This window comes from Heterodontus francisci, chromosome 30 (assembly GCF_036365525.1).
Source record: "Heterodontus francisci isolate sHetFra1 chromosome 30, sHetFra1.hap1, whole genome shotgun sequence".
NCBI classification, from domain to species: Eukaryota; Metazoa; Chordata; class Chondrichthyes; order Heterodontiformes; family Heterodontidae; genus Heterodontus; species Heterodontus francisci.
In genome coordinates, this window is record NC_090400.1 from 28,339,857 (window position 1) to 28,360,503 (window position 20,647).

The 20,647-nt window shown below is 39.6% G+C and overlaps 1 protein-coding gene across 1 annotated transcript in view; it reads left to right on the forward strand.

Annotated features, from left to right (window-relative positions):
- Positions 1-20,647, forward strand: part of nf2b (NF2, moesin-ezrin-radixin like (MERLIN) tumor suppressor b) — an 89,769-nt gene that overhangs the window by 63,748 nt on the left and 5,374 nt on the right. Inside the window, exons 13-15 of the mRNA XM_068009885.1 lie at positions 902-1,004; positions 1,737-1,864; positions 3,995-4,154. Coding sequence (XP_067865986.1) covers positions 902-1,004; positions 1,737-1,864; positions 3,995-4,154 — 391 coding nt within the window. The remainder of the gene's footprint in view (positions 1-901; positions 1,005-1,736; positions 1,865-3,994; positions 4,155-20,647) is intronic.

Genomic DNA, 20,647 nt, shown 5'->3' on the forward strand with positions numbered 1-20,647 from the left:
CTGACTCAATCTGGACTCTGCCCGACTCGACCCGACCCCGAAAGCCGGTCCCGGAAGATGGGCTCGAACCCGACACATGTTGTCGGGTCGGGTAGCAGGCCTCTACCGTGAAGGCCACAGAAAGTTGTTATTTTACTTTTTTTACCCAGCCCCTCTCCCCGTTTGGGTATCCTGTGCCATATGCTGCTCCCAACCAAAAGGATCGGCAACCAACTTTCTGCAGATCTCTCTGGGGCTAACATGATTAACTTATGAGGACCGGTTGTATTCCCTCAAGCCTAGAAGATTGATATGATCTAATTAAAGTGTTTGTGATGATTAATGTACTTGATAGGATAGATGGAGAAAACCTATTTCCTCTGGTGGTGGCGTCCGGAACATAGAGTAAAGTCAGGTATAGCCTTAACATCAGAGCTTGGCCATTCAGGGTTTATATCAGGAAGCACTGCTTCATATAAAGGGTAGTGGAAATCTGAAACACTCTTCCCACACCCTCCCCTCGCCCTGCCAAAGCTAAGTGAGGTCTGTCCAAAATTTCAAAACTGCAATCGATAGGTTTTTGTTCGGTAAAGGTATTAAGGAATGTGGAACCAAGGTGGGTAAATGGAGTTGAGATCCAATCAGCCATGATCTAATTGAATGGTGGAACAGGCTCGAGGGGATGAATAGCCAACTCCTGTTCCTAGGTTCCCCTTCAGGTATTTTTGCAGGAAGTGCTTGAGAATGGTTTCGGATGACTTGTTTGATTTTTTTTTTGTGTTTTTTCTTTTTCATTTTGTGGATCAGAAGCTTGCATTAAGCAGCACATTGGTGCTCTGGTGCCCTTGCCCATCAAATTAAGTGATTTTTGGAAAAAAAAAATGTTTGTCACATTATTTAATTTTAAATGTCCTTATTTTAGGTCCAAGGAAGCAGAACAGCTAAAACAGGATCTAAATGAAGCCAGAGAGGCAGAAAGAAGAGCCAAGCACAGGCTGTTGGAGATTACAAAACCCAGTTATCCAGTATGTGTCAAAACATTTGTGCAAACTGGTGAAAAGTTTTAATAAGATTGACAGCTTCAGATTGTTTCTTCTGAGTGCCCAGAAATTATTTGTCAATGAAAAACTCAGTGTTGTGCTTGAAACACCTTTTCATGTATTCTCTTAAGAGAATACTTACTAAACTAACACAATGGCTTTATTTCCTTTTTTCCCAAATGCATTATTTCCTCTGTCCATTGCAATTGGTAACATTTTGCTTACACCCATGATTTTAGTATTCAATTTCCATGCGATTGGACCATTTCTCTCACTTTCAGTCTTACGTGATCTTCCATGGAGAAGAAAATTGCTTGTGAACAAAAAGAATAGTTTGCACTAGTTTTCCTTCATTAGATTTTTGGAACATGGTCTTATGTCATGGGAATATTTACTTTTGAGTGAGAGATTCCTAGTGACCTATACACATGCATGCAAACATCTTTAGCAAAAAGACTTGGGTATTTTAATGCTTCACATTTTATGATCATTTTTATTGAAACTTTAAGCAAATATATTTGCACTAGTCAATGTGACAGTTTAAAGTTTATCTATAAAGCTAAAATGATGACTACACTTCAGAAGTAATTAATTGGCTGAACAGTGCTGTGGGATATCCTGCAGTCATGAACAGTGCTATATAGATGCAAGTTCTTCAAGGTCAGTAAATGCATAAAGCCCTTTCAGATATCTGAATATTTCAATCTGTTTTCTTAGCTTATTGCTTCATATTCTGCTCATCCCCCTGCTGATGTTGGTGATCTGAACTTAGAATCTGGATCTTTTAAATTTGACTTCAAAGACACAGATATGAAGCGACTCTCCATGGAGATAGAACGAGAACGGTATGTTTGTGTGCTTCCTTTTTTTAATTATTCATTTGGGGATGTGACCGTCACTGGCAAGGCAGCATTTATTCATCATCCCTAATTGCCCTTCAGAAAATGGTGGCGAGTTGCCTTCTTGAACTGCTACAGTCCATGTAGAGTAGGTACACCTACAGTGCTGTGAGGGAGGGAGCTCCAGGATTTTGACCCAGCGGCAGTGAAGGGTCGGTGATATAATTCCAAGTCAAGGTGGTGTATGACTTGGAGGGGAACTTGCAAGTGCTGGTGTTCAACCTGTGCATCTGCGGCCACTGTTCTTTGAGGTGGTAGAAGTCACAGGTTTGGAAGGTGCTGTCGATGGAGCCTTGGCGAGTTGCTGCAGTGCATCTTGTAGATGGTACACCCTGCTGCCACTGTGCGCGGCTAGTGGAGGGAGTTAACGTTTAAAGTGGTGAATTGGGTACTGACCAAGTGGGCTGCTGTGTCCTGGATGATGTCAAGATTCTTGAGTATTGTTGGAGCTGCACTCATCCAGGCAAATGGAGAATATTCCATCACACTCCTGACTTGTGTCTTGTAGATGGTAGACAGGCTTTGGGGAGTCAGCAGATGAATTCTAATCCTATATCTGTTTCTGTAAATTATATATAATTCTATGTAATTTAAGATCATCATGAAAAAGGCAAAAGAATTGTGGAATTTATTGTCCAGAACATTGTATTAGATGGTAACGTGTTAAAAGAATTGATTTAAAGGCATTCAATCGCTGTAAATTGGTGGCACTGATAATGCATCACCAGACATAACGCTACTATTGTCATAAAGCAGCATGACGGAGGGCAAGAGAGAAGAGGGAGAGAGAAGACAGGTGAGAAAGAGAGGGCATTTGCAAACGTGAAAGTGTGCGTGCACACGACAGAGACAGAAACAAATCATAATCAACAACTTGCTCCTGGATGTCACCTCCCTTCACCTGTGTGTCAGGTTTATTGTGAGCAACGCCATAGGAGATCCACAAGTAATATTTTTAAAACAGTGCCTCTGTCAAGCTATTTTGTGTATCAATTACTGTAACACTTCATTTGCACACTGGTCATAGTCAGCTTTATGTGTAATGCTTAATCCAGATCAAATTTATATAAACTTTCTGTAGCTAACTGGTTGACGTTTCCCATCTCGGCTTAATTCTTGGACTTCTCAAACCAACATTTCTCCCTGTCAATTAGTCTTTTTCCCTCCTGATTAGTTCTATGTGTGCAAAGCTGTTTATTCCATGTCTGCTTCTATCTTCTCCATACCCCATGACTTTTATTGGCTTCTGCTACTGATTAGTCCTGCCTGCCGAGATACTGCCTGTCGAACTGCTCCTACTGACCCAGCCCACCCATGGCCTGACAAACTTCTCTTACACCCAGCCTCCAGCGCCACCCCTGATCTGCTTATTCTACTTCCTATTCAACCTGTGGTCCTCCTGTTGAGTTCCCAGTCAGGAACCAATTTTAAATTGCTTCAACACTTTCTGTAGTTTTATTTTGTCTATTAACTATACAGTTAGTAAACGGAGTAAAATGTACTAAGCACTTTGAGTGGTTGAAAGCCAGTTCTTGTATGGTGACTAGGAACTTGGTGAGAGAGTTCCTATTTGAGTTCCGGGGAAAAGTTGACATAATGGGCTATATCCAGCTGGGTCATACACCCCCTTAAATATTCCCAGATCCTGTCTAATTAACTGATTCATTCCACCTTTCAAACTTCTTCCTGCTTCGGGGAATGTACTAGGTTTCGGGTAGGTACCTGGCATATAGTAGCTTTGAGAAGTGTGGCGGGTGGTCTTGGATTTAGTGTAACTGGAGTGAAGATCCTGCAACTTGGCAGCATTGTGGTAGGGGTGCTGTGATTTTGTGGTGTATTTAAAAATGATTGATTTATTGAAGTGATTTTAAGTCTAATTTCAGAGTTTGGCTATAAACTATATTTAGCTTTGCCTTTAGTATTCATAATGTTATCTGTTGGCATTGATGGGGCTACTAACTTGCAAATCAGTGCAAGACATCAAAGATTTTCTGTAATTTCCAGGCAGTCTTTCTTGTAGAGACAAAGTGACATTTACATAATGTTCTTCGCTTTCATTGTTTGTGGATTCCTTAGTGTGGAGTACATGGAGAAAAGCAAACACCTGCAAGAACAGCTGAAGGAGCTAAAGACTGAAATTGAAGCCCTGAAACTGGAGGAACGACATGCTAACATGGGCATCCCTACCAGTGAAACAATGGAATTTGATGAAAATGCTTACACGCCACTCAGTAACGTGAGTTTTTTTTAATGAGTGTATGTATGGCTTATACATGCATATGGCTTCAGTATTCAGATCGGTGGGCTAGGGGGGGTGTTATGGCATGGAGCAGTCAGCTTTTGGGGAAAAATAAATACAGCCAGTAGGTGTTATGAATAGCAACTGGCTAGGAGCTTACTGTAAAAGAGGAAATGAAGCAGGGTAAGGGTAATCTGTGAGGGGAAACTACGGCCATTAGTGGATTGTTTGGTGGCAGTCAGTAGTTGGATTTTGCTCCGTGGGATGTACAGGGTTTGGAGTTGAACACTTACTCGGTAGTGGGAGGGGTATATGTTGAAGTTTGGCTCAGTATAGAGTGCAGATTAATGGCCAAAATCTTGTTTTGACGTGGGGTGGGAAGGGGAGACTGTTCCTTTGACCTTGTCTTGTGCTGTTAGGCCTGAGCCCATTGTACTCAATTGGCCATCTGATATTATGGTTGCAGCATCACCTTCAGGTAGAGAACCTTTCCAATCATCAAACATATTATGTGCTGACTTAGACCATTAGAAACTCCAATGAAGGTTCACTCTAATATGTTAAAAGTATCGTGTATAATACGTACGTTCTCATTTCTTGCTACACCTCCCGCATCACGTTTTAGATGTAATATTTTAGTGTCCTTGAACTAACCATAAGCTAGACCATGGGAGGTTTAGTTTAGTTTAGTTTAGAGATACAGCACTGAAACAGGCCCTTCGGCCCACCGAGTCTGTGCCGACCATCAACCACCCATTTATACTAATCCTACACTAATCCCATATCCCTACCACATCCCCACCTGTCCCTATATTTCCCTACCACCTATCTATACTAGGGGCAATTTATAATGGCCAATTAACCTATCAACCTGCAAGTCTTTGGCATGTGGGAGGAAACCGGAGCACCCGGAGGAAACCCACGCAGACACAGGGAGAACTTGCAAACTCCACACAGGCAGTACCCAGAATTGAACCCAGGTCGCTAGAGCTGTGAGGCTGCGGTGCTAACCACTGCGCCACTGTGCCGCCCCCCACTGCGCCACTGTGCCGCCCCTGCACGTTGTTTGCACGTGTGCATTTGTATACATGTGTGTGGTGCTTATTGTATATACACACACGCTTACCTATCTGTATTCTTGGTTTCTTGATTTTTGCTGTTTAGTTGCTTTTTTTCTACCATCTCTTTTTTTCTCAGCTGCCATTTGCTTATATCCATTTATATAATCTGTAGCTGCACCTAACACTTATTAATCTATTTTCCTAATCTTCTGCATTCTTCCTAGCAGTTTGCTGTTCCTCCCAACTTGGTATCATCAATAAACTCTGGTATCCACTCCTTTATATCTAGTAAATAGACATCAAAAGTAATCCTAACACCAATCCATGGGACACCCCACTAGCCTCTGCTTGCCAGACTGAGAAACATCCATTCCATCTTTGATGTCTACCTTTCTGTTTTGCTATAAATACTGATTATTTTGGTTTATGTCTCATATATTTGATCAAATTTTTTTTCAAATATTTATCTATTTTCCTTTTAAAGGCTATGATTGATTATGTTTCACCAGTGTTTCTGATGAAGCATTTGATATCAAACAACCCTGTGTTTTTTTTTAAAGTTCTCCTAACTCTTCTAATCATTTTAAATTTGTTTACTCTAGTCATTGACTCATGAATCAGGTGAAATGGTTTTCCGTGATTTACCTTTTTTAAAACCCTTAATAATATTGAACACCAGTTAACCACCTATGTTCTTGTGAAAAGAGCTCCAGTTTCTCCAGTCCCTTATTTCGAGTATCCTTAGTACATGTCTATTGCACCCTCTCCATGGATTTAACATAATTCCTAAAGTAAAATGCTCAAAACTGTGCACAGTATTCTAACTTTATCTAACCAATCATTTGTATGTCTGTGCTCTGCTATTTAATGTGCATGTCCTGTAAGTTGTTATGCTTCAATTCTATGTAATCGAATTATTCCTTCCAAAATGCAACACCTAACATTTCTCTGCATTGTATTTAATCTTACAGTTGCTAATTTTTATTCTCCTAAAATTGCTTACAATTGTTCTGAAGTTAATGATGCTTCCTAGTTTTATGACATCTGAAATTTTTTGCATTGTGCCCATATATCATGTTTAGAAACCTCTGGTCAGCAAAACATTCCGTAACGACTACATTTGTTTCCTGTTCCTTAACCACTACTCTCTTTTCGGTCCTTTAACCAGTTTCTATTAATGCTGCCAAACTCCCTTTAATACCACAAGCCTTAATTTTATCAAGGAACCTTCTATGTGGTATCTTTTCAAATACCTTTTGAAGATCTATGTACAAAGAGTTCACTGTATTTCCTTTATCATTACATTCCCATTATTTGCTCATATTTCTAAGGATATTTGAAAGATTCTGGTTAGACCTTCTGTTGCTTACTCTCCGCTTAGCTTCAGCATGCTAGGACATGTGCATTTTGAGTTCCACCATTTTTCCACGGCCACTTTCTTCTCTATAGTTACACTATCTAATGTTTAATATTTTCCTCTTGTACCCTTTCATTCCCACAACCATAATCTCCTGTGCAAGCCAAGGCAAAGTAATATGTCCATTGTTGTTTCATCCTCCATTTGATCTCAAATTCTGGCAATTTACTTCATTTTAAACCTTAGGATTGAACATCCCATTTAAAATTTCCACCATATGGAACATCACCACCCACAATGTTTTGTAATATTGTCACTTGTTGGCAGTAAAATTATGTAGTGTGTCTGTGTAACTGTTTTGTTAGTTCTTTGATTTAAAAATGTCAATGGCTGCACCACTATTATTTAATAAATCATACCTTTAAGGATAAAGTTAAGATTTCATCAATTGGATTTTTATAGGAAAAGCATTAGAATAGTAAAGGTATTAATTTTTTTTAAATTTAAATTTAATAATGCAGAGACCTTCTTCCTGATTGTAGCTGCCTTCTTTTTCTGCTTCATTGATTAAACATGACATCTTGATGTTTTGCCTGTTCCTACCACTCTGTGTAGCTTATTACTTGCTGTGGAACCGAAGCGGGTGTAGAGAGCTGAGGCTGAGCATTGAATCGTGAAGATGGTTAATATACTCAGGATAATCAATTCATGACTTTTGACGTTGAACATAGCTTTTTATTGCAACTGACTTTTTAGGAACCCCTGTCAAAGTAAACCGCAGAGCCAAGGTGAAACTAATTGCCTTGATTCTATAATCCACCTTGTCCCCAATGTATACACAGCCTTGCTAACAAACTGGTGTACTGTTATGTTTTCCTGCATGTACTGTGTGATCAAAATATATAGTGATTGTATAAAAAAATATAAGTACTAATGTAAAATTCTGAAATAATTTTGAAAATGTTGTGTAGAGTTTTTTTCTTAATGAATACAGAAGGAAAAGGCCACTGTACTGTACTGAAGGCTCTCTGGTACATAGGCTTACTAAGAGTGTAGTGTCAAAACCTGAGTATTGCTTTAGAGTTGTCAGTTATTATACAGAGAGCAGTTGTATCTTGCCTAATGTAACCATTGTAAAATAAGTTTGTTCTAAATTTTTACAGATCTTTTACTGGAAAAATAATATTTTGAAGATGGCTTGCTGGTGTGAAACATGTTGGGTTCAGGGCTATAATTTCTCCATATAGTGATTTTCAGACTTTGCCCTATTGTTAGAAGGGTCTGAGTGGAGGTCAGTCATTTTCTCCTTGGAGAAGGATAATTAAGGAGAACAGAGGAGAAAAGCCACCCTGGAATGTCCTCATGCAGTTTGTAGTAGCAGCTGTAAAGCAACATTGCCAGACACATCGAAGCAGATCTACAATTTATTGCCTTGGTTGGGGAAGGTGCATAATACATAGAAATGTAAAGAAGGAAAAGAATATAGAACATTACTAGTCTGGAAAAGGCTTGTTGCTTATGGAAGAGCTTCCCAGCTTTATTTGGTGTATTTGTTGCTGAATTGGCGATTGTCAGGCAGTTGCCTGAGGGAGGAGTCAAATTATTCAACTATAATGCAGACATCTTATATGATTTGTTGAAATATATTTTTGATTGGCAGCTCCCTTTGCGATTATTTAAATACTGGGTCCTGGTTACTTTTTTGAAGGTACTCATCAGTCTGCCCTTTTTAAATCAGAGTCTGGCACTTTCAAAGAGAGTTAATCAAGCCAGGAAATGTTCATTGTTGGTGAAAAAAGAAAGAAAACAATACTATGAGGAAATTACTACTTTTGTAGTTTAGCATGACAGTTGCAAGCTATTTATTATTTTTGACTGAGAAGCCAGCTGTGTTTGACAACTATTGTAAAATTGTGTGTATATATAAAAAATGTGTGTTGTTGCTATTAATCACATTCTTTTATTGTTTGGCAATTGCAGCCTAATTCAAGGTGCCTGCTTACTTCAGATATATTTAGAGAAGTGCCTGAAACTTCTAATGTTCCTTCTACCCTAACTTCACTTTATATTTAATATTTTCTGATAAGTTTCTTAATCTTGGTTTTTATGTTTGCCTTGAGCCACCATGCTACAGATAGCTTTTGTACTTTTTTGGGGAAAAGTTGCTTAATTTTTAAAATAATGTACTTGAGGCATAATTCCTTCGTGAAGAACATAAGAATAGGAGCAGGAGTAGACCATACAACCCTTGCTTCCCTTAGTGTCCAAGAATCTATTGATCTCAGTCTTGCATATACTCATTGGCTGAGTACCCACAGCCTTCTGAGTGAAGAATTCCAAAAATTCACAACCCTCTGAGCATGAAATTTTTCTTTATCTCAGTCCTTTAATGGCTGACCCCTTATCCTCAGACTATAACTCTTAATTCTAGACTCTCCAGCCAGGGGACACAGCCTGTCAGTATCTGCTTGAGTGCTCTAAAAATTTTATATGCTTCAATGAAATCACCTCTCATTCTTCTGAACGTGAGCGTATAAGTCCATTCTGCTCAATCTGTCCTCATAGGATACCCCTCTCATCCTAGAAATGAAAAGAAAGGACAAGTGAATAATACCAACAATACAATATATATAATTTTTCATTAGTAGTTAACCATAGCTGGCATCTCATATTATTGCACCCTTCAAAGGCAAGGATATCCTATAAGGAGACCAAAACTGTTCACAGTACTCCAGGTATGGTCTCTCAAAAGCCCTAATCATTCCCACTTCTTCATATAAAAAAAAATTCTATCCATTGTTTGTACTGCTGGGCAGACATCCAGACCACTTTCTCCAGGCCTGTAGCATTCCTCCGTGAAATTGGTTGTTATACAGAAGTATAATAAAAGCAAAACACTGCAGATGCTGGAAATCTGAAATAAAAACAGAAAGTGCTGGAAATACTCAGCCGGTCAGGCAGCATCTGTGGAGAGAGAAGCAGAGTTAACGTTTCAGATCTGTGACCTTTCAGCAGAACACTTCTGATGAAAAATCACGGACCTGAAACGTTAACTCTGCTTCTCTCTCCACAGATGCTACCTGACCTGCTTAGTATTTCCAGCACTTTGTTATATAGCAGTATTGCTACAAGTCTGGAGCAAGTGAGAGTAGCCTCAGTTGGCATAATCTCTGATTTTGTTTTATTTTCAATATAAAATAATTTCACCCCACAGGAAAACTTGTCTTCTGTTTGATGTCTGAGGTGAGCTCAGAAGCATGGAACAGCACATCAGTCGCCACACTTCTGTGTAGGATTTTGTGGGATAGTGTGTGAAGGGCTTATCACACATTGCCATTTTAATTTTGCAGTGAGGATGAAGAAAGCACTTGTGCTGACAAATATAAAGAGAAGTAAGAAATCTAAGCACCGCAGATGGTACTATTGTGGCATCATATTGGCAATGTGGATAGTTGCCTGCTGATTTGTCAGCTTATTGCTTTCCACAGTTGCCAATATTAGTTTTGCTTCCTTTGCATTAAAATGAAGAATTAACTTTTGCATGCCTGTACAAATTGGGCATGCACCCTAACCCATACATCAAGGTTGTTACTATTATAACCTGTTATAAATCTTCAGCCTCCACAAAAATGCCATTGTTGACTTTAAGAACAAAAGAACATAATTAGGTTCTAGCATTAGCAATAAACAGTGAAAATCCCAGCCATCATATTCGACTGCAGCTTTTTAATAGGCATATTACATTGTCAGCCTGAAAATGAATGAAAACCAAGATTTTGTATAGTCCTATAGATCTGCACCAATTCTATTGAGTTAGCACGGCAAGGGTGAAGGCAGTAAAGGTTAAAAGTATCCAATGGTTTTGATAATTGTGATACTGTGAAACACCTATTTGTCCTTTTTCCATGAAAATGTAAGTGACTTTGAGAAGCTGAAAGGGCTCCACAATGGTTCGGGACATGAATGCAGTGTTTGTGTGGAGGTTACTCTAGAGCAGAGCAAAGCATGCCATCCATTAAGCCAGTTTGCTTTGTAGATATTAAATTAGTTTTAAAATCAGAGAAATCTGAGATTGTAAAACAAACTTAAGGATATCTTAGATAGATAAATTATAAATTTAAGACTGGTATTGTAATCTTTCATTTCTGCAATGTAGGCCAGAATTTAAGTAGCTCAGATTCTTTGGTAAGAGCCACAGTGTTGTCAGCATTGTAGACAGTTTGGTTTACTCTACCAGAGAAATTAAAATATGTGGGAATATGGTGATAAATTTGATAGAAGTGTATTGTGGGAAATCCCTTGTTAAAGATTGTTAAACCATGTTAAAGGTTCTGTTTTCTCAAGTACATTAACCTTTTTCAAACTGTAATGTGTAATATTAATTGCTAAATGCTCCAGTATGGCAGGATAGGAGCACTGTTTTAGGATAAACCTCTACTCCCCATATCCTAACTCACACCAAGTCCTACTCACTCGTCATTCCTATGCTCGCTGAGCTACATTTGCTGCTAAGCTGGCAATGCCTTGATTTCAAATTCCTCCATGGTCTTGCCATTCCTAATCTCTGTAATCTCCTCTAGCCATTATATACATAAGGTTTGCTTTATCCCTTGACTGCCTCTCTTGAATACAGCCACTTTTTTTGTTTACAGTGTGTTGTGAATTGATTATAGAGATGTGAAAGCCATTGACCGTTTGTGAATAATGTCAGAGACTATATTTCCAACAAACAGGACTAGGTGCAAATTAATGTAATCTCCATATGGATTATCAGGCTAAAACTTTCAGGAAATTAAGGGTGATAAATGCTTCTTGTTCAGATACTGAATGCTGCAATTTTCAGGTCATTTTTATTTTGTTATAGCTTTGGAATGATGGTTATGCTGGTCAATGCTGATATACATCTGGCAAGCAACTCATGAGTATGTTAGTTTTTTATCCACTAATAGGCTAAATATACCTTGGATTCTTACAGGATAATCTGTGTCCAGACCCCTTTTAACAATCTTGAGAATTGGGCAGCACTGAAGCGTCTGACTAATGTTTTTTATTCATGCTACACACTAAATACAGTGACTGAGATTGCTGGTGCTGACAATTCCATGAGGACTTATTCGAGTTGAGCCATAAGTGCATTGTTCTAATCTGTTAATGCTGATCGAAGCTTGACCATGTCAAATCCTGCTGAGTTTTGGTGTGTTGTACTTCTATAATCTTAACATCTTGCTAATGTCATGATAACCTGTCAACACTTACTAGTTGTTTTTAATTAACAAGTGACATGTTAGCCCATTAAGTCATCATGTAAATTATGTCATTTTCTTAGTTGGTCAATGCAATGTTATCTATTCTTTGTCCATTGTTCTTTTCACTGTTTGTACCTCAGTATCATAGTTTTTTCTGATGCCCTCTCTATTAGCCTTTTTATTCATTTCATCTCCTGTCTGGCTCAATGCCTAGAACATCTCATCTCTGTCCTTGCAGATTATTAAGTTATTAATGTTTGTGCATTGGGTTCTTATTTTGTCCTAAATGTGACTTCTTATAATTTTCTTATATTGCTGATTCTTAGTTTTAATATGTGTAGGTGACTTTAGTATTGAGAAATGTTTGATAAAAATTATTAGAATGCTAGGGTCTTAGAATCATAGAATGATGCAGCACAGAAGGCAACCATTCAGCTCATCATGCCTGTGCTGGCTCTTTGAAAGCGCTATCCAATTAGTCTCACTCTCCTGCTCTGTCCCCAGTTGAATCATTGGGGGAAAAATTGGTTCTAGAAGCAGCACTACGCAGACTTGCTTTAATTCCCTGGGGACAGGCAGCACTGTTGGCCACTACCTGCACGGCTCGAGCTAGTTTCTCCATGGATATCATTGTAGAAAGCTGCACAGGTTTTTTCTTTACTTGTTCTTGGGCTGTGTGCATTGCAAACAAGACCAGCATTTATTGCCCATCCCCTAATTGCCCTTGAGCAGGTTATGGTGAGCCACTTTTTTGAACTGCTGCAGTCATTGTGTGGTAGTGACTGGTGGCACTGTCTGATCCTGGGGAATCGACGTAGTTTGCGTAGCACTGCTCCAAGCTACACCGATGAATCTTGCTCCCCATAGACTTCTCAACCTGGCCTACCTCTATCTGCATGATGTATGCACATCAGACACAGTATAATGTGGTAGGGAAATATCTGTCACACTGAGGGCCTGCACTAGGTTTATTGAGGCCTCAGAATCGATGTTAGACATCTTTGTCCATAATGTACTTTCCGTAAAACAGGATGGTTGCCCATTCAATCATGTTGTTTCTTCTCCCTCGAGATCCTGCTTAGTAGTTATATCAAATCAGCTGCATGTTGACCCAGATACTTCATTGTATATTTCATGATGTCTTTGAGTTTCTGACTCCAGCTATTCAAATCTTCCCAGTGCTGCATCCCATCAGCCATCTGTTAGCTGAGGGGATGGTCATTGAGCTTTGCCAAAGTAGGATCTCTGGATATCCCCATAGCCACCCTTCCTTATCTGCTTTTTCTAGAGGAGAAAGGGCAGGGATCAGAAGCTGCATACAGAGCCATGATTTTCCAAAATTATTGTTACAGAATTTTGCCCTTCAAAGGGACCTCACTATTCTAAGATTGAGGTTTCTAAAAAGTTACTAACCAGAATACTAATTGTTAAAATCTAGCTATTATAAACTAACAACTGACTTATTATCATAAACTAACATTTAGCTTTAGAACTCTTTTTAGTCTGGTAAAGTAGGAAAACTTAGGGGATCGGGCACAGTATAGACAAGATATCAAGGTAGAGGGATTCTGGGAGATTATGTTAAGTTTGAAAATATTTACTTGCAATAAAATGGTGAGACCTTGAGAGCAGACAGTGAACACATCTTCTGTGAGAACAGAATGTACATTTGTCTCGTAATGAGATAAGGGACCACAAAATGTAAAAGCATTGAGATAAAGTAGTCAACACAAAGGAGTATTACTTCTTACATAAATCCAAAAGGTTAGTAACAGCCAAAGAATGATCCTTGATTGGTTAAGAAAGGCATCCTTTAATACAAGGCTAATCACTGATTGGGGAAAGGGAAGGTTAATTGGAAAGAAGTCAGGATAAACGAAGCCTAGACTGTGTCCCTGGATGGTAGAGAATTTTCAAACAACAGCAAAGACAAGAGAAACTGCAAGAGAGAGACAGGCTAAAGAAATTTGAAGACCAGAATACAAGAGAAACTAGTCGTGTGCTGTGCCGTCCGGTGTCTAATACAAGTCGTATCTGTGTTAGACTGTTAATCACTGCCTGAGTTTGTGATTAATAGTTTATCTGAAAACTTAGTAAGCTTGTCCTGACCTTTATCTCAGTAAAGTCGATTCACAAAAGCTTTGTGCTGCCGAGTCAGTTCCCACCTTAGAAGGGGCATAAGCCACCCCTATCTTATCTAATCTTACACAGGAAAAGATGGGTAGCAGCAGCTAGTGTCAGAGAACAGCTATATGATATGAGACTTTATTCACAAGGATTTGGTCATACAGCAATAGTCATAAGGAAAACTGTAACAGATGAAAGACATAGTTCAGTGCCTAAAGCATATAAGGCATAAGTTATTTATGCATGTGCCCAATAACCTTGCTTGGCATCATTCCCCTTGGCTCAGACATACATTAAAACCCATAAATACAACAGCATTTCTCCCCAAGTACCTTAATATTCCTCATTCCAAGAGAACTATTAAGACAGTACTCATTTTTTATTAAACATTACAGTATGTGGTGCAGGTATTCAGAGTTGACCCTTAGTAAAAGTGTATGCTATGTATCTTCAGCATCCTATGTGCTTTTTCTAAGTGTTTTCTCCAATGGGAGGAGGAAGTAAGGTGGATGGCTGATAGCTGTTAGTGCTTGCCTCTAGGGATGGAGGTGGTCTGTTATCTACATGTATTGAGTAAGTAGATGGCCCTGTTTACTGCAAATTTTGACATGGTGACTGCCTGAGCATGTATATAATGTAATATATCAGTGGTCATTTGCACAAGGTAGCTGGGTGATACAAGTGCAGTTTTGGAGACAGCAGCTTCATCTACATCAAATCCAACAGGGTAATTGCAGAGACTGCTGTAAATTGGACGCTCAAGTTTCTTGTCCCAGTCATAGTGTTCACTGAGTCTGACTCAACTTAGGATGTAGCTAAGGGTGGCCTCCTCTACAGGGGCACTGGATTGGCCATTCTTTCCATGACCTTTCTCAGCTCAGCTGTGCAGATATGGGTTGCGGACTGTTCCAATGATCATCCCAAATGGTAGTCTGTTTAACATTCCCTCACGTGACTGCATGAACTGCTGTTACTGAGCTACAAAATAGGCAGGTCCTGAGAGCTGTAGTTACCTGTGCGGTGCCTGCTACTGTAGGGGTAAGTGAAGCAAGAATGCTATGAAGTGCTCAGTTGAAGGTGTGTATTTGGCTTTACCAATGTCTCATGGAAATCTGTAGAGGCAGAAGAATAGGTTAAAAAATGCTGTTATATCTTGAAGAACAGCTTATATGGCAAGACATTACAGTGTGTTCTGCTTCAGTGTATACATGCGTGTGGGGGCGTAGATAATGGAATAAGAAGATAAAATTATTTAAAAAAACAAAGATCGTACTGACCATGAGTTGGAGAAGGCCTCTATTACAAATTAAGGTCTGTTACAGTACCTCATCAGGTTCAGTGATGTCAGTTAATCCTTGAAGCAGTCTGAGTGTGGCTTTATGGGAGCTGACTTATATTGCCCTGTATCTGCTTGTACAGTACTGAAACATGGGGGAGTAACAATAGAATCTCCTAGAAATCTGGACTGCTTGTGCATGTTTTGTACCTGTATTTCTTCAATTTCTCTGTCAGCAGCCAGGTTAACAGTAGATGAAGCAACCTTTGGTTTGATTTGTAAATTGTTTGGCTCTACTTTTTTTTTTAATTCTTGGGATGTGGGCATTACTGGAAAGGCTGGCATTTATTGCACACCTCTAGTTGCCCAGGAAAAGTAATGTTTGGCCTTTTTGAACCACTTGTAGTTTGATACAACTGAGTGGCTTGTGAGACTACTTCCAAAAGTAGTTAAGAGTCAGCTACATTGGTGTGGGACTGGTATCACCTATAGGCCAGACCAGGTAAGGATGGCAGAGATGGGTTGTGGACTGTTCACAGATTTACCCAAACTGCCTGCTGGCATAATAAAGGGTATTAGCAAATCAGTTGTGTTTTTACAACAATCTAACAGATTCATTGTCATTTTTATGAATGCCAGTTTATTGTTTTTAATTATTTCAGATTTCCATGGTGGGACTTGAAGTCACATTCTCTGCATTACTAGTCTAGTAACAATCACTACAATACCATATTATACATAAAGAGTAATAGATATGATCAGAGTTTCAATCAGTACTTGTGTTCACATATTGAAAGAAATGAAATTACTGTCTCACTTTGGTGGGTTGTATTACTTAACTGAAGCGGAATAATCCCTCTACATCCTGTCCTGCAGTCCAGGGCCTTTTGGCCTTTTGTCTTCTGGTCTTTTAACCCTCTTGCAGCACTCTGTTGTCTAACAGACTCTCGTATCTATGAAAACCCTATTCCAGTGCCAGCTTTTAGTCAAAAAACTGATCACCCTCTCGCAAGTGTGGGTATAACCAGTCTAATTTGGTGCTGACACCTGTTGGGTTGAAAGGAACGGGGTTATTGCAACAACAATGTCTGACTAGTTGTTGGAATATCAAATTATCTTTCATTCCAGGATGCAATCTAATACATGCTTACCAGGTTTACTGGCTTATGAATTTAACCCCCTTAAAGCAATTTTTAACTTAAAAGCAAATTTTTAAATCGTTCACGTATAGACTCTTTCTACGGAAAAATGATCAAAAATCCAGAAATGTGATTGCCTCCAACTATTTTGCCAACTTCCTCTGTTGCCTCCATGCTTAGGACTGGCTATCTCCTGTTAAGAGGTCACAATTGTAGAATAGGTCTCTACATGCTGATATTGTTATGTGCCATCTTGCACTGCAAGTGGTTAGAAAGGGTGACATATATTGGAAAGTAGAACCTGGCAACAACTTGCATTTATATAGCGTCTTTAACTTGGTAAAACCTCCCGAGATGCTTCATAAGAGCGTTAAACGAAATTTGACACCGAGCCATGTAAAGAGATTTATGGGAAGATGGTCAAAGAGGTACGGTTTAAGGAGGAAAGTGAGGTAGAGGCGCGGAGAGGTATAGGGAGGGTTTTCCAGAGCTTGGGGCCTAGGCAACTGAAGGCACCAACACCCATGGTGGAACGATTAAAATTGAGGATGCACATGAAGCGAGATTGGAGGAGCACAGTTATCTTCGAGGGTTGTAGGCCTGATATAAATTAATTAAAAATAAATTAATATGTAATAAAGATGGCAGGATAGGTGATGTGTTGTGGCTGCAGTATGTGGGAGCTGGTGGACGCCAGTGGGATCCATGGCCAACACGTCTGCCGTAAGTGTGCATTGGCTCGAGGAGCTTCAGTTCAGAATCAGTGAGCTGCAGCTCAAGCTACGGGCATTGCAGTGCATCAGGGAGGGAAAAGTTACCTGGTTATTTTGTTCCAGAAGGCAGTCATACCCCTTGGGATAGGGTCTTCTGATTTGGTCAGGGACAGGAAGGTGTGACTGCATGTGAGGCAAGTAAGGGGATTGAGAAGGCAGAAGTGGAGGAGCCTCAGCCCTTGCAATTGTCCAACAGGTTCGAGGTTCTTTCAGCTTGTATGGATGCGAGCGAGGGCTACAAGGTGGATGAGCAAAGTGACCATGGCATCGTAGTACAGGAAGCCATTCAAGTGGGGGGAGTAAATAGGAATATAGTGGTAGTTGGGTACAGTATAGTCAGGGGGATAGACACAGTTCTCTGCAGCCAAGAGCGAGAGTCCAGAGGGCTGTGTTGCCTGCCCGGTGCCAGGGTTCGGGACATCTGCTCAGGGCTGGAGAGGAACCTGCAGTGGGAGAGGAAGGATCCAGTTGTCTTGATCCACGTGGGTACCAATGACATAGATAGGACTAGGAAAGAGGTTCTGCATAGGGAGTATGAGCAGCTGGGGGCTAAATTAAAAAACAAAACCTCAAAGGTAATAATCTCTGCATTATTACCTGAGCCACAAGCAAATTGGTGTGGGTAAATAAGATTGGAGAGTTAAATTCGTGACTGGAAGATTGGTGTGGGTGAATTGGATTTCGATTCATGGGGTAAAACAGAAAGTGCTGGAAATACTCAGCAGGTCAGGCAGCATCTGTGGAGAGAGAAGCAGAGTTAACGTTGCAGGTCTGTGACCTTTCATCAGAACTGGGAAAAGATGCTGCCTGTCCTGTTGAGTATTTCCAGCCCTTTTGGTTTTATTTTAGATTTCCAGCATCTGCAGTATTTTGCTTTTATTCGATTCATGCGACACTGGCACCAGCACTGGGGAAAGAAGGAGCTGTACAGTTGGGACGGTCTTCACCTGAACTGTGCTGGGACCAGTGTTCTGGCGAGTTGTGTAACTAGGGCGGTAAAGAGGGCTTTAAACTAAATAGTGGGGGCAAGGGATCAAGTGAAGGAAGATGTGATAATTTAAAGAGAGAGGAGAAGGCAAGAGCCAGATAGCAGTAAGGGTAATGATAATCAGAGTGTGGCAGGAAAGGACAGAGCATACCAACTTAAGAGTGCGCCAGCAGATAAGGCGAGAGGTTGTGAACTAACGGGGGTGTTTGAGTGAAGGGAGATTTAGAAATCCAAAGAGAAAGGTCGAGGCATCGGCGTTGAGTAAAGACAAGCACAATGGGACAGGATCAGACAGAGTTTAACAAAAAAATCAGCGAATAAGGTCATTGCAGGGAATAGAAGTAAAACAATGAAATTAAAGGTTCTTTATCTGCGCAAAGCATCTGCAGTAGGATAGTTGAACCAGTGGCACAAATAGAGGTAAATGATTTAGATCTACTCGCCATTACAGAGACATGGTTACATGGTGATCAAGGTTGGGAAACAAATATTCCAGGTTACGCAATATTTCGGAAAGACTGACAGAGAATAATAGAAAATGGCAAAGGAGAAGGGGTAGCTCTGATAGTAAAGGATACATAAGGACATTAATGAGAAAGGATCTGGCCTCAGAAGATCATGAAGTAGAATCAGTATGTGGAAATTAGAAATAGCAATATTCAGAAAAGGGAGTAGTTTATAGGTCCCCTAACAGTAATACTGTTGGACAGAGCATTAAACAAGAAATTATTGGACCTTATGACAAAGGCAATATAATAATAATGGGGGACTTTAATCTTCATATACACTGGGACAGTGAAATTGGCAAGAGTGGTCTAGAACATGAGTTTGTAGAATATTTTCGGGGCAGTTTCTTGGAGCAATATGTTGTGGAACCGACTAGGGATAAAGCTATCTTAGATCTAGTATTGTGTAATGAAGCAGGGTTAATTAGTAACGTCATAGTAAAAGATCCAGTGGGAAACAGTGATCATAATACCATTGAATTCCATGTTAAATTTGAAAGTGACATGCTGCAATCACAAACAAGAATCTTAAACTTAAAAAAAGGAAATTACATAGGTATGAGGGGAGAACTGGCTAAGGTAAATTGGGTAAACAGACTAAAAGGTATGGTGGTAAACAAACAGTGAGAAACCTTTAAAGAAACAATTCAAAATGTTCAACAAAAATATATTCCATTAAAAAAAAAACTCAGCAAGAAAGACAAGAAAGACCATGGCTCGCTCAGGAAGTTAAGGATCGTATTAGATTAAAAGAAGAGGCTTACAGTGTTGCAAAAAAAGTAGCGTGTCTGAGGATTGTGAGTGTTTTAGAAACCAGCAAAGGGCCACCAAAAAGTTGATTAAAAAAGGAAAAAATAGCATGAGAGTAAACTAGCCAGTAATATAAAAACAGATTGTAAGAGCTTTTATAGGTCTATAAGAAGGAAGAGAATAGCTAAAGTAAACGTTGGTTCCTTAGAAGCAGAGACAGGAGAAGCTATCATGGGGGATGAGGAAATGGCAGAGCATTGAACAAATATTTTGTGTCTGTCTTCACAGTAGAAGACACAAGTTTCATACAGAAATAGACAGTAACCTAGGGGCTAAAAAGAATGATGAAATTAAGAAAATTAATATCAGCATAGAAAAAGTATTGGAGAAACTTAAGGGACTAAAATCTGACAAATCCCCAGGACCTGATGGCCTACACTCTAAGGTTCTAAAAGAGATAGTTGCAGAGATAGTGGATGTGCTAGCTATGATTTTCCAAAATTCCTATATTCGGGAGCAGTCCCATCAGATTCGAAGTTGGCAAATGTTACACTGCTTTTCAAGAAAGGAGGGAGACAGAAAACAGGGACCTACAGGCCAGTTAGCCTAACATCAGTTGTTGGGAAAATTCTGGAATCTATTATTAAGGAAGTCTTAACAATGCACTTAGAAAAGCACAGTATGATTAGAACAAGTCAACATGGTTTTACTAAAGGGAAATCCTGTTTGACAGTTTTATTAGAGCTTTTGAGCTTTTTCAAGATGTAACTAGTAGGGTAGATAAAGGGGAATCAGTAGATGTAGTATACCTGGATTTCCAAAAGGCCTTCAATAAGGTGCCACACAAAAGGTTAATAGGCAAGATGAGGGCTCATGGAGATGGGGGTAATGTATTAGCATGGCTAGAGGATTGGTTAATAGACAGGAAGCAAAGAGTGGGCATAAACGGGACATTTTCAAGTGGCCAGGCAATGAATAGTGGAGTGCTGCAAGGATCAGTGTTGGAGCCTCAGCTATTTATAATCTATATTCATGACTTGGATGAAGAGACAGAGAATAATGTATCTAAATTTTCTGATGATACAAAGGTAGGTGGAAAGGTAATCTGTGGGGAGGACACAGAGTGGCTGCAAAGAGATATAGGCAGGTTAAGTGTGTGAGCAACAAGATGGCAGATGGAGTATAATGTAGGGAAATGTGAAGTTATTGGTTGTAAGAATGGAAAAGCAGAATATTTTTTAAAAGGCATGAAACTTGCAAGTGTTGA